The 13,601-nt window shown below is 44.0% G+C and overlaps 1 protein-coding gene across 11 annotated transcripts in view; it reads right to left on the bottom strand.

Moving 5' to 3' along the window:
- The window catches only part of LOC121290385 (transcription regulator protein BACH1-like), a 117,916-nt gene that overhangs the window by 72,927 nt on the left and 31,388 nt on the right, over window positions 1-13,601 (bottom strand). For 9 of the 11 annotated variants that reach the window (XR_005945792.1, XM_041210795.1, XM_041210794.1 and 6 more), the window contains exon 2: window positions 2,044-2,298. Coding sequence is in view for 10 of the 11 variants with exons in the window: in XM_041210795.1 (XP_041066729.1) it covers window positions 2,044-2,286 (243 nt within the window). In the remaining variant the exon portion in view is untranslated. Of the gene's footprint in view, window positions 1-2,043; window positions 2,299-10,819; window positions 10,840-12,323; window positions 12,409-13,601 lie in introns of those variants that run through there. The other 2 variants (XM_041210790.1, XM_041210791.1) reach the window with 2 other exon arrangements.

Below are 13,601 nucleotides of genomic sequence, written 5' to 3'. Positions count from 1 at the left end.
AAACATCATCTTCAAAACAAAGTGATGCAAGGAAACAACTGTTTCTCTGTCAAGGTTATTACTCATTGTACGGTATACAAAATTGACAAATGGACAAAAATCACAGCTTGTTTAAACTGTTCACGCTTCAGTGAAAATTACAATAAAATCATGATAGTAAAGTGCTTCCTTCTCTTCCACCAACTTTGTGATTATTTGCAGAAAGAAAGTAGTTAGTCTCTAGTTTCTATATTTCTTGTACTCAGGTTCAAGAACATAAGACTAATGGGACTCCAAAATTTCTCCAACAAATTATTGATTTTAAATTAGCAATAAACTCCATTGCTCTTCATAAATTAAACACATGGTTTTTCAATTTTTTCATAATCATTTACCATTGTCCTTTGTAGGGATCAATTTACAAATTCCATACAGGTTTTAAACAAGAGCAGCACACTGCAGCAGCTCGCCACCACCTTCTTACAGTCAATTAGGGATGAGCAATAAATGCTGGCCTAACCCATAAACGAATAAAAAAAACCTGTCAGGGAAATATAATAATTTTCATAATGTTACTCTATATTGTAGAGTAATAGTGGGGTCTGTATCCGTGTGTGTGTGAGATTTAACTGAAGTAAAGGCAGCTGGCCTGAAGGCTTTGATGTATCAGAAGGTAAACTAGATTTGAAATGTTAAATAGGTAAACATGGGTGAAGTTTTAGAATGTGAGGTGTAAAGGGAACATTTGCATTTTTAAATAAACCAGACTAGCTTGAATTCAAAAGAGTGGGTGAAATGTTTCACCTTGTCAGGAGAAGTTAAGAAAGTGTCTTTACTTTTTCCAAAGATAACTAGTAAAATTGGTACTATGATAGATTTTTATTATGAGAGTTTAAGTCCAAGTGAAACAATGGGAATTTGTATTCAAAGGAAGAAATATGTATAAAGGAGAGAAGGTTGTGTGCAAGGGAAGGCTTTTTAAGATCTAACAAGTGTGAAAAGCCTCCAACATCCAGGCCTCAAGCTGCTGTGTACAAGGAACTGATGTTGAGAAAACTCACTTTGAATTTGGATGTATGCTTTGCCTGGGTCTGTTTAAATCTAAGTATTTTACTGTTGCCCTAACAGAGGTGTAACTGGGAGTTACATTGATTAGGGGAGCTAGGAGTTATCATAGTAATAATTTGTAAATCTATGTATACACTTAAAATCATTTTTTTTATTTAATAAAGGTTTAATTTAGTTTTGTAAGAAACCTATGAGACTTGGTGGTCTTTTTACCTCTGAATTCAAGGCACGCATCTCAAAATATATACAAATTGCAAAACAGTTGTGGCAGTTGCTTCAGGTTTCCCTTTGGGATTTGAGCAACTCAGCATTTACTATTGGCTCTGCCATAACAAACCCAAAGTTTGCTTTATCTGTCCCAGGGATATCTCCTGTTCTGAGGCATTCAGATGGTCATGGGCAACCTTGAAATAAGTCTAACACTGGCAGAGCCAATGGTAAGAGTAGAAAATTCAAAAGCACTGCAGGCCTCTGAAATCAGGGTTTTCTTGCCGTGGATGGAAATTGACAGCTAGGTCCAGAATTTAACTGCGGACTTTTTGGGAGGGGTGGTGGGGAATCGATGCATAGAATAAAAATACTAGCCTCCAGTCATTGGGGGTTAAGTTTCAGACCTACGGCCAGTTTTTTTTCTGGGCACTCCTTTGCTTGAGCAGCCAGAAACAAAGCATCCAGACAAGAGGTAGAAGGCCAGAAATACAACCTCCCACTTCATTAACATGGTCCTATCTGGGTAAGTGCAGGTCGTATTCTGCACTACCCTAGAGAATTCCAGGGCAGTGTAAGAGGGGCACAACCCCAGTGATTCAGGTCTCTTATTTCTTTTTCCTAGCCTGCAGAACGCTCAGTTCCCAAAGCAAAGGCCAAGGAAATCAACTCCAGCATTTCTGAACAAATGAAGATGGTGCTGGCCAAAAAGATACACAGAAAACTTTCATGCAGGGAACCACATAAAAAAATCAGAACAGCAATAAATAAATCCCATTCACACTTTACCTCCTCAGGAAGCGTAACAAGCATGTCGAGATCTTTTTTCCATGCCACTGTTGACAGAAAATAATCACTGCAGGCTGCAAGCACAGAACGGTGAGCACGAAAGGACTTGTTTTCTACAACCACAGTCACGTCACAAAAAAGGTCTTGCTTCCTTTGATCATTGAGGCTCAGTAGAACACTGGTACTGTGCACAGAGGACTCGTAGGAATAAACCAAAGTGTTGCTCTTTTCGCTTACTGACATTCTGTCTCATACCTGGCAAAACAAATACAATACATGAGTTGCACAGTGTGTGTTTATAATCACATTAACTCAATCAGGAAGGAGCATTAATATCTTCAACTTTGAATTTGTTAGCAGTATAAATTCTAGTTTCTTTTGTAGCTCATAAGGTAGGAGGCCTGATTTTCTCTCCAGCCATTAAGGTCAACACCACAAAGTTAAATCGCAAGTTCAGTTACATAAAAAAAATGTTTGCTTTTAAATCTCTGGTTATATTTCTAGCCTACTATTGCAGTACAATCAATTTTCTTCAGCTAGAATAAGTTTGCTATTCACCTATTAATGTGAATGCATCAGGAGATTCGTAAATTTGTCACAAAAACTCAGTACATCGCTGTAACATGAATTTTTGCGAGACCACAATAAAACAATCAGTTGCTTCAATCATAGCAGCCTAAAATTGTGAGCCATTACAAAATCCATTAATTTCTAGTTCATCAGAATGCATTTATGCTCAGGTAAAATTTTCATAAAATGGGCACAAATTAGGCCCAAAATTGCAACCATTTGGGACTTGTTTAACCCTCCCCCACACTACCATAGTTTCTATTCAAACACATTTGCAGATCATCAATTGCAAAAATATGCCATGAACCAGTGCAACTGGACAGCATTTTAAAAGAAAATCTTTCCAGCAAAGTAATTCCTCATTTAAAAAACTGCCTTGACATATTTAAGAGTGGGAAGTAGGTGCAGTTTGATTAATTGAGCTGAAGAAAAAAAGAAAAAGAATAACGTTCAAACAATATCAGTGCAACATCTGTGACCAACCTGTTTTTAAATTACTGAAAATGATGGCCATGTCAGCCGTGGCTCAGATGGTAGCACTCGCGCCCGAATCAAAAGGTTGTGAACTCAAGTCTCACTCCAGAACCTGAGCACAACAATCAAGGCTGACATTTCAGTGTAGTACTGAGGGAGTACTGCACTGTCAAAGGTGCCTTCTTTCGACTCAGATGTTAAACTGAGGTCCCATTAACCCTCTCAGCTTTCAAAGAGGAGCAGGGGAGATTATCTTCAGTGTGCTGGCCAATATTTATCCCTCAATCAACATCACAAAAAAAGATTTTCTGTTCATTATCATATTGCTTTCTGTGACAGCTTGTTTTGCACAAATTGGCTGCCACTTTCCCTACAGCAGTGACTACTTCTCAAAAGTACATCACTGGCTGTAAAGCACTTTCTGAAGTCTGGTGGTCATGAAAGGTGCTACATAAATGCAAGTCTTTTCTTTAAAAAAGGAACGATTTCCTAATTATATTGGTGTACAATAGTAAGAGTTACTAAATTTTTACCAGAAATATTTTAAAACTTTTTGAATGTAAGCTCAGTGTTCTTGCACCCAAATGAACTAGTTCAAGTTTTAGAACCTCAAAGACTGGAAAACAAGTACAATTAGCGGAAACTCCCAATGATGATTAATTCATCTGGGGACATGGCCAATTTTGTAACAGAGGCTGCTTCTAGAACAACATTCCTTAAACTAATGCAAAAGATCATGGAAACCCTAACAGCACTGTGGGGACTACAGCAGTGCAAGAAGGCAGTTCACCACCATCTTCTCAAGGCCAATTAGGGATGAGCAATAAACACTGGTCTAGTCAGCAATGCCCACATCCCATGAATGAATTTTAAAAGCTCCATTTGTTTACAATTCTGCAATCTTTAGTGCACATTGTCAATTTCAGCCGAATTACACCTAAAGAAAGTGGCTATTAGAAATTCAAACATATAACTTTAGCATCACAGGGGGAGGGAGGAGGGGTGCAGGGAAGAGTGGCGTCTTTTATGCACAGCAATTTTTAAATATTTAAACTTTGATTCTAAAGAGCTCCTGTCCAAACAAAAAGTTCTCCTGGATAGGAGGAATACACATCAATTAAGCCATTAAAAATGAAGAAACTGGCTGATGTGAAAAATATGGAGCCTGGCAGCTGCAATATAAATGCAAGGTTAATTTTGTCATTAAATATCACTGAATATAATTGTCACCAAGACTAGTTTATACAACACATAGCTCTAGATTTCCTAGAGGAGAAAGGGTGCAGCAAGGTGAGATACTGATTTTTCAGTTGCAACAAAAACTAAATTGAACTTAATTGTGAGTTGATTTTAAATTATTAAAAATGGACCAAATGGTGCAAGTTATTTTTTAAAGCCTTAAGATGCTTGTATTATAATTTTGAATGAATACCATGAACATATTTAATACTTGTGCCTTTGCTACAGAACGGATGGAACTCAGATGCAAAATGATTTAGTGACAAATATTTAGCACAAAAGGTAATCAGAATGTAAAAAAATGCCAAAATAAAATAATTTAATCCATCAAAATTGCCCCAGTAAAAATAACATGCATTTATAAAACACCTTTTACAATTTTGGAACATTCCAGACTGCTTTACAGTCAAAGAAGTACTTCTTGAAGTGTGACCACTGTTGTAATGTAGGAATTAGCTGAATCCTAATACAACATTTACAGTGCAAGGCGACAGTTGTCTGTTGACTGCAATTTTGGCAAATTTTGTTTAACGGTAATTAGAATTTCGGTCAAACAGTTCTACGGCCTTTGTTTATACTATAATGCTTTGATAGCATCCTTCAATTGCCACAGGTCGGGGGTGATATTTGCTGCGATCTTAGATAAACTGTTACTTTGCTAATCCTATGATTTTTTATTACCAGAGGTAAAACTATCTTTTATACTTACTTAAGATACGCAACCAAGCAAGTGGAAAAGTGACACTTTGGAAATCCAGAATTCGTTTTCTGGGCCTTTGAGGTTCTAAAAATTCAACTGGCTCATTTGTCATAAATTCAAATAATACTGGTTTGAATTCACAATCCCCATATCCCATTAAGTTTAATATTTCACACTGTTATACCTCATGTCAAGTATATACCATGCCATGACCCCAACAACCACACCATTTACTTTTGCCTGCCCCTGCCCATTCCCCTCTTCCGATTGCTCCAGGCCTAGTAATATTTCCCAATACAGGAAGGGAAGTGATAAAAGAGGAACAAAACAATCATTGAGAAGTGGCATTTTGTACAGGACAATATGAATCACTGACATAATTACAATAAAAAGACTCAAATAGAAATGGCTAACTGGAAATGCAAAAGAAACCTGCATTAATGCAGCAGTATCTTTCACAACCTCAAGACACCCCAGCCAACTGCAATTATAAAGTTTTGCATCTAAGTATTTGATATGATCATGTGTTCAACTAAAAAAGAATGCCAAACAGATGCATAAAACAGACTAAACAGTGCCATCTGAACATTGTTCTTTGCCCTCCAATTTTCCATATCTCACCATTTTGGGAAGCCCAAGTTTTTATTCATTATCTTCTGTTAGTGTAGCCTTGTATCAGAAACTCAGTATCCAACTGCAGGCACAAGTATCGGTTTTAAATTCAGTAAGACACATTGGTGTTATTTAGTTTCTGTTTTGTATTAATTGAAACTACTTTACACAGCTCTGATTTAATTTCTATATGAAAAGGTCAGAAAGGAGAAAGCCAAATCTGAAGATGGAAAGAAATGAATTAAAAACTGGACAAGGTATATACTGCTGCTTTAAATTACGCAGCCAAAAGAATCCTAACCCAAAACAAAAGATCACAAAATCAACAAGCTTGTAAAAATTGCCAGCCAGAGCTCAAGTACCAATTTTTTGCTCAACCTTCATGAAAATTCTGTTGTTTAATGCGGCAAAATTGAAGGTTGGAAGCAATCAAGTATTTCCAGGTTACATAAAGCACAGCTGAATGTGAGGTAATACTCCCACTCCTCCATCGCAGCGTTGTTCAGTTTTGGGAAGGCATCACTTGCTCCACCAGTGAAATGCTTTTTCCCTTTTTACAGCAGCCTCTAAGCAAGATAGCCAAATTGATACAATTGGTGCTAAATTATGGGTAACTGTGTAATGAGTCATTCCCACTGAGGCAGAATTCGGACAGTCAAAATCGATTTCATGTAGGACGCATGTGATGTAGAATGCTTAAACAGACACTTCTGTCCCATGGCAACAGCTGGATATGAACTTAGTTCCTGTCGTGAAAGTATAATAATTCTCAATATTATTGTGATTTATTGGAGAAGTAGGTTAATAGTGGGGTTTGGAAAGTTTGTGTGTGGGGGGAATTTAATTGGATAAAGCTGGTGTGGAGGCATTTGATTCATCAAAAATAAGCTAGGTTTGAAATGCTAAATATGTAAACATGGCTGAGGTTTTAGATGGCGAACAAGTGAGGAGAATTTGCATTTCTAGATAAATCAAGGTGTTTTGAATTTCAAAGAGATGGTAGGATGTTAAACCTGGGCCAAGTAGTGTGTTTATTTTTCCCAAACTTTACTGATAATAAAAATCTTTTCATGTTGTTAATACTGAGAAAGGTAAAGTTCCAAAGACATATGGAACAATGGAATTGCATTGATCGTGAGAAACATGTACAAAAGGAGAAGCAGCTGTGTGTCAGAGAAGAAGGGATTACAAATCTACCAGAAGTGTGAATAGCCTCCAGTATTTGTGCAATAAGCTGCTGCCTAGAGAAACTCAAGCTGGGAAAAGATATTTTGAATTCCAGGGTGTCATGTTAACTGGCTGGAATCTATGTAAATTCTATGCTTTTTGTTTACCGGTGCCTTAACAGGGTTGTAAGTGGAAGCCAGATAAATTAGCTATTTTCGGGGAGGGAGAGGGGGCGAGGGCGAGCGCTCGAGGGAGGGAGGGAGAGAGGGCGAGCGCTCGAGGGAGGGAGGGAGAGAGGGCGAGCGCTCGAGGGAGGGAGGGAGAGAGGGCGAGCGCTCGAGGGAGGGAGGGAGAGAGGGCGAGCGCTCGAGGGAGGGAGGGAGAGAGGGCGAGCGCTCGAGGGAGGGAGGGAGAGAGGGCGAGCGCTCGAGGGAGGGAGGGAGAGAGGGCGAGCGCTCGAGGGAGGGAGGGAGAGAGGGCGAGCGCTCGAGGGAGGGAGGGAGAGAGGGCGAGCGCTCGAGGGAGGGAGGGAGAGAGGGCGAGCGCTCGAGGGAGGGAGGGAGAGAGGGCGAGCGCTCGAGGGAGGGAGGGAGAGAGGGCGAGCGCTCGAGGGAGGGAGGGAGAGAGGGCGAGCGCTCGAGGGAGGGAGGGAGAGAGGGCGAGCGCTCGAGGGAGGGAGGGAGAGAGGGCGAGCGCTCGAGGGAGGGAGGGAGAGAGGGCGAGCGCTCGAGGGAGGGAGGGAGAGAGGGCGAGCGCTCGAGGGAGGGAGGGAGAGAGGGCGAGCGCTCGAGGGAGGGAGGGAGAGAGGGCGAGCGCTCGAGGGAGGGAGGGAGAGAGGGCGAGCGCTCGAGGGAGGGAGGGAGAGAGGGCGAGCGCTCGAGGGAGGGAGGGAGAGAGGGCGAGCGCTCGAGGGAGGGAGGGAGAGAGGGCGAGCGCTCGAGGGAGGGAGGGAGAGAGGGCGAGCGCTCGAGGGAGGGAGGGAGAGAGGGCGAGCGCTCGAGGGAGGGAGGGAGAGAGGGCGAGCGCTCGAGGGAGGGAGGGAGAGAGGGCGAGCGCTCGAGGGAGGGAGGGAGAGAGGGCGAGCGCTCGAGGGAGGGAGGGAGAGAGGGCGAGCGCTCGAGGGAGGGAGGGAGAGAGGGCGAGCGCTCGAGGGAGGGAGGGAGAGAGGGCGAGCGCTCGAGGGAGGGAGGGAGAGAGGGCGAGCGCTCGAGGGAGGGAGGGAGAGAGGGCGAGCGCTCGAGGGAGGGAGGGAGAGAGGGCGAGCGCTCGAGGGAGGGAGGGAGAGAGGGCGAGCGCTCGAGGGAGGGAGGGAGAGAGGGCGAGCGCTCGAGGGAGGGAGGGAGAGAGGGCGAGCGCTCGAGGGAGGGAGGGAGAGAGGGCGAGCGCTCGAGGGAGGGAGGGAGAGAGGGCGAGCGCTCGAGGGAGGGAGGGAGAGAGGGCGAGCGCTCGAGGGAGGGAGGGAGAGAGGGCGAGCGCTCGAGGGAGGGAGGGAGAGAGGGGCGAGCGCTCGAGGGAGGGAGGGAGAGAGGGCGAGCGCTCGAGGGAGGGAGGGAGAGAGGGCGAGCGCTCGAGGGAGGGAGGGAGAGAGGGCGAGCGCTCGAGGGAGGGAGGGAGAGAGGGCGAGCGCTCGAGGGAGGGAGGGAGAGAGGGCGAGCGCTCGAGGGAGGGAGGGAGAGAGGGCGAGCGCTCGAGGGAGGGAGGGAGAGAGGGCGAGCGCTCGAGGGAGGGAGGGAGAGAGGGCGAGCGCTCGAGGGAGGGAGGGAGAGAGGGCGAGCGCTCGAGGGAGGGAGGGAGAGAGGGCGAGCGCTCGAGGGAGGGAGGGAGAGAGGGCGAGCGCTCGAGGGAGGGAGGGAGAGAGGGCGAGCGCTCGAGGGAGGGAGGGAGAGAGGGCGAGCGCTCGAGGGAGGGAGGGAGAGAGGGCGAGCGCTCGAGGGAGGGAGGGAGAGAGGGCGAGCGCTCGAGGGAGGGAGGGAGAGAGGGCGAGCGCTCGAGGGAGGGAGGGAGAGAGGGCGAGCGCTCGAGGGAGGGAGGGAGAGAGGGCGAGCGCTCGAGGGAGGGAGGGAGAGAGGGCGAGCGCTCGAGGGAGGGAGGGAGAGAGGGCGAGCGCTCGAGGGAGGGAGGGAGAGAGGGCGAGCGCTCGAGGGAGGGAGGGAGAGAGGGCGAGCGCTCGAGGGAGGGAGGGAGAGAGGGCGAGCGCTCGAGGGAGGGAGGGAGAGAGGGCGAGCGCTCGAGGGAGGGAGGGAGAGAGGGCGAGCGCTCGAGGGAGGGAGGGAGAGAGGGCGAGCGCTCGAGGGAGGGAGGGAGGGAGAGCGCGAGCGCTCGAGGGAGGGAGATAGGGAGAACACGAGCGCTCGAGGGAGGAAGAGAGGGAGAACACGAGCGCTCGAGGGAGGAAGAGAGGGAGAACACGAGCGCTCGAGGGAGGGAGGGAGGGGAAAGCGCGAGAGTTTTAACCAAGGAGCAATAAACATTTGCTTGTTTAATCTCTCCAGTGCTTGAAGTTTACAACCTGTAACCACACCATATATGGCACTCAAGACACGTTCACTGCACTGTGAATACTTTATTGCATTATAAGTCTGATGACTGTGCTAAAAATTTGAAAGAGCAACTTCATAATTATTTAGCAGAGTAGAGGTATTTTTTTTAAATGAAGGGTGGGGGAGTAGATTAATCAGCAACTAACTCTTGCTTGTTGAACTTGCCCTGTCCTTGCCATCAACAACCTTTTGTTGAGCTGCGAAGTTAGAGGCTGGAAATTTTTCCTCCCCTACCCCAAAACACAGTAGATTCATACTTTACACATATCAAAGTGTAGTTTCATTGGACATGGATGTAGCATGGCATAATTTTAAACAATTCCTCCTTGAATATAGTAACTTGCACTTTTTTGTAAAGTCGAAAACTAAACACTTCAGTTTTGATTTTCTTTACTAAAAACACTAATTCTGGTGACTTTCTGGTGCACTTAGAAATGGCTATTGTGAGAACATTCACGCATCAACAAAAAATTGAACACAAAAGCAGAGATTGAAGTAGTACTTAGAAACACGTACTAAACTTGCTGTCAATCAGAAAAAGAATTCTGATGTTAGTAATCACAGATGCACAGTTATTGCTTACTACCTGTTGAGACTCTGCAGCAGACAGTGACAGGCTGAGAAATCTAGAGCCCCTGGATGTCAAGCAGCATACAGATAGGATAAAGCGTCAAAGGGAACCCAAGGTTCAGTACAGAGAACTCAATCCTGCAGAAAGCAGGGGTATACAGAAAGTCAGAAAGTGCAGGGGTGAAATTACTAAAGAAAATTAGGAAATTAGAAAAAGGGCAGGGAAAATAAAATATTGGCAAGTGAAAATGTGATGGCCCATCGCAGGAAATGAGGGACTGCGCCATGGTGTATGTCACTTCTGGACTGAACATCTGTTGTGGCAGTAGAAGCCAATACGTGAGCGGAGGCCCCTTCCAGCAGCTTGCTTTTCCCACGTCCTCCTGACTGCTTGTCTCCAGGCACTTCAGTCAGAAGCGAGGACTTGCCATGCACCAATTCAGGTCCTAATCAACTTGATTTTACTTGCAAGCAAGACTTCTAAAGGAAAGCCCCAATATATTTTACAAATACTGAGAGACACAAACCTCAGCCTGAAAACACAGCAAATATCTTAAGTATTTCCTTATAAATGCTGTATTTTTAATGTTTATTATATTGCAAGCCTCATTAGGAAAAGGAATTGAGACGATTTAGAGCAATTTAATTGGTTTCTTGTCTGTTCCTTGTACTAGTCGCTGTTTGCTGACTTTTGATTAGAAGTTTTGTTTTTAAAATCAATTGATAATCTTCAGTCCTAACACTCATGATACTGACGGTTGATTAACAAAACACACCAGATACAAGACTATATACAGGCTGCATATTTTAAATGTTAAGTATCTTGCACAGTAAATATTTATTTGAACCATCACTCGTTTCCTGTAACACTTTGTCATCTTATTTCTGTCATACTTAAATTTACCATTTGTTTACACTTATTTCCTGATGACTATTCCCAGCTCCCATCTCAAAGGCAGGTGGCATTCTGTCCGCAGTGTCACTTTTCTCATGTCTGCAAAAATTGGGCCTCCCATCCAATGTTTCCCTTGCTTCTTCTACAGGCTCGTCCCTGACAATTCCTCTGCTTCTGTGAGAACCGCCAAGTCCTAAAGCAACTTAAAGTTGGTTCTCAGTCACATCCAGGAACAAAGCTTTTGGTATTTCATTACTGAGAGACGAGATAACCAAAAGGGACTACCCACCATTCAGCAACCATTCCTGCACCCTTCTGAATGCATAGCTCTCCTTGCTGCAATCACCATGCTTTCCTAGCCCTCTGCTCACAAATTCAGACCTTCCCAAGAAAACCACTATCACTATGCTCTCACCTATTACCTAGCAATCAGAATTAAGAGGTACAGTAAGCTCTTTAACTTTTACTGGGCATGAAAAAGCTGGTGCATTTTTCTTAAGCACTATCCTGAAAACACTCTGTTCCTGGCTTCTATGATCTATCACCCACTCTTCCTGCACTCTGCTACCACCACACTTTTTCAATCTCCTGCAATTCTACTACCCTGCAGCACTGCTACCACCCAACATTACCCTCCCACTACCTCAGCAGTTCCAACACACCAGTTATATATTGACAGATCCCACAATTTCCCTCCCTGCTACTCCAAAATCCAAATATCCACTTTCAAATTTCCTGGCCCTCAAAACCCCTCTGCTGTACTGCACTATGCCAACAATTCCGAAGCATACCACCATCTATTGCTCAGTACTTATACATGAGCTCCCTACCATATCTCTAGAACCTGGACTTAAAAAAAAAGATGCAATTTCAGTACATAACATAGCTAAATAAACAAAATAACTCAAGGGCATCAATTACTAAATTCAGCAACTTGGCTCTTTGTACTATGCCCCAGTTATATCACTCACTCCATATGAACATACTAGCATACGCATTTGGAGCAGGAGTAGACCATTTGGCCCCTCGAACCTGGTCCACCATTCAATATCATGGCTGATCAGATTACGGCCCCAAATCCACTTTCTTTCCTACCCCCTTTGACTCCCTTGTCAATCAAGAATCTAATTACCTCTGCCTTAAAAATATTCAATGACCCTGCCTTCACTTGTCCCTGGGGAGGAGAGTTCCACAGACTCAAACCCCTCAGAAAATATTTCTCCTCATCCCAGTCTTAAATGGGAGACCCCTTATTTTTGAACTGTCCCCTAGTTCTAATTTCTCCCACAAGAGGAAACAAATTTTCAGCACCCTCGGGATCTTATATTTTTCAAGAAGATCGTCTCTCAATCCTTCATATGAGGGGTTGCTACATGGTTAATTCACATTTACAATGCCCAACATTGTAGCTGAAAAAACTTAGGGCAGGTTTAAAGTAAATAACTCCTAGTAAATCAGTATTTTACATCCTACTTAAATATACAGTTACTTAATAATCAGTTTGACTGCTTACAATTATAGAGGCAAACTTCTTCCAAGGAACCGGCATAAATACATAGGTATATTTTATAATCTATTTGGTGCTTTTGTTATACACTGAATGCTGCAAATTATGCAGCATGACTGTGACAGACTATCAGCTAAGATCTGCAATGAAACAGCAAAGTGCTGATCTCATGCAGTTATGCTGACAAACGATGAGCAAGCATTTTCTGGTTTTTTCACATCATTGCTTCCCTAAATAACCCTGCCACAGGCCTCTTTTTACTGTGGCATAATTAACAGAACTTAAAGGCACATTGTAGTTTCCAAAAAATAAACTATCAATTTCACCATGAGTTATCTAGTAAAACTATAGGCTGGAATTGCCAGAAAATCAGTATTATATGTATGATTACCATAGAAATATGCTCCACAATGCAGTACACTAAGTCCCCATTTTAAGTTGCCCCATTTTGAGTCAGTCATTTTGTTTTAAAGTCCTGCAGCTGTTAGGGCCACAGTTCCTGATTTACACTTTCAGTTACAATTTATGTTGTTGTGTCGTTGTCGCGTGTCTTTGCTCTACACTGTTTTGTGTTGTTTTGTGACATCGGATCCCCTGACCCAATCGGCGCCATTCTGAACTGAATGCATGGAGGAGAGGCATTCAATTGTACATGAAGGGTTTGCAATTCTTCATAAACTCTGAAATAAACTTTTCCAAGGACAATATCCAAACAAACATTTTTTTTTTTACAAGGAAGAAATTGAAGCCTGGGCTGCTCATTTCTGGAAGGCCCACTTCTTGACACTGCAAGCTGATTTTAATTTTGAAGTCCCAGGTGTGCTGTACATCATGTGAGGCAGAGACACGATTTTAAAGTCTTTGAGAGAAAGGCACAGCATTTGCAATTGTAGAGCACACAAGTTAAATGGTCTCTGGACTTGTTTGGCACAGTGCTTATCCTTCAAGAACCAGGCTCTGCAATTGTCTGATTTATTTTGGAGCCTCAAGTCTGGGCCTCGTTCAACTCTGCAGCGTAGGGGCCATTTTAAAGCCAGTGATAGAGCCTGGCATCGAGATGCGAATCGCTCACAGCCAACATCAACTGAAATGCTTTAGGATGGCCTCAAAGCATCCATGAAAGGGTCAAATATCTCCACCAACTCATGGCGACCAACCAAAGAAGAAGACGGTTCATTCAGGAAGGCACCGAACATAGACTTCACTGCGAACATGCAGAGGCAAACCAAGGCAATCCAGACAGTGCAAAAACCTCCAAACAACTCATCTAACTGAATCTCCAAG

Source organism: Carcharodon carcharias, chromosome 18 (assembly GCF_017639515.1).
Source record: "Carcharodon carcharias isolate sCarCar2 chromosome 18, sCarCar2.pri, whole genome shotgun sequence".
NCBI classification, from domain to species: domain Eukaryota; kingdom Metazoa; phylum Chordata; class Chondrichthyes; order Lamniformes; family Lamnidae; genus Carcharodon; species Carcharodon carcharias.
Note: the sequence above shows the minus strand (reverse complement) of the source record. Positions and strands in the feature narration are given on the sequence as shown.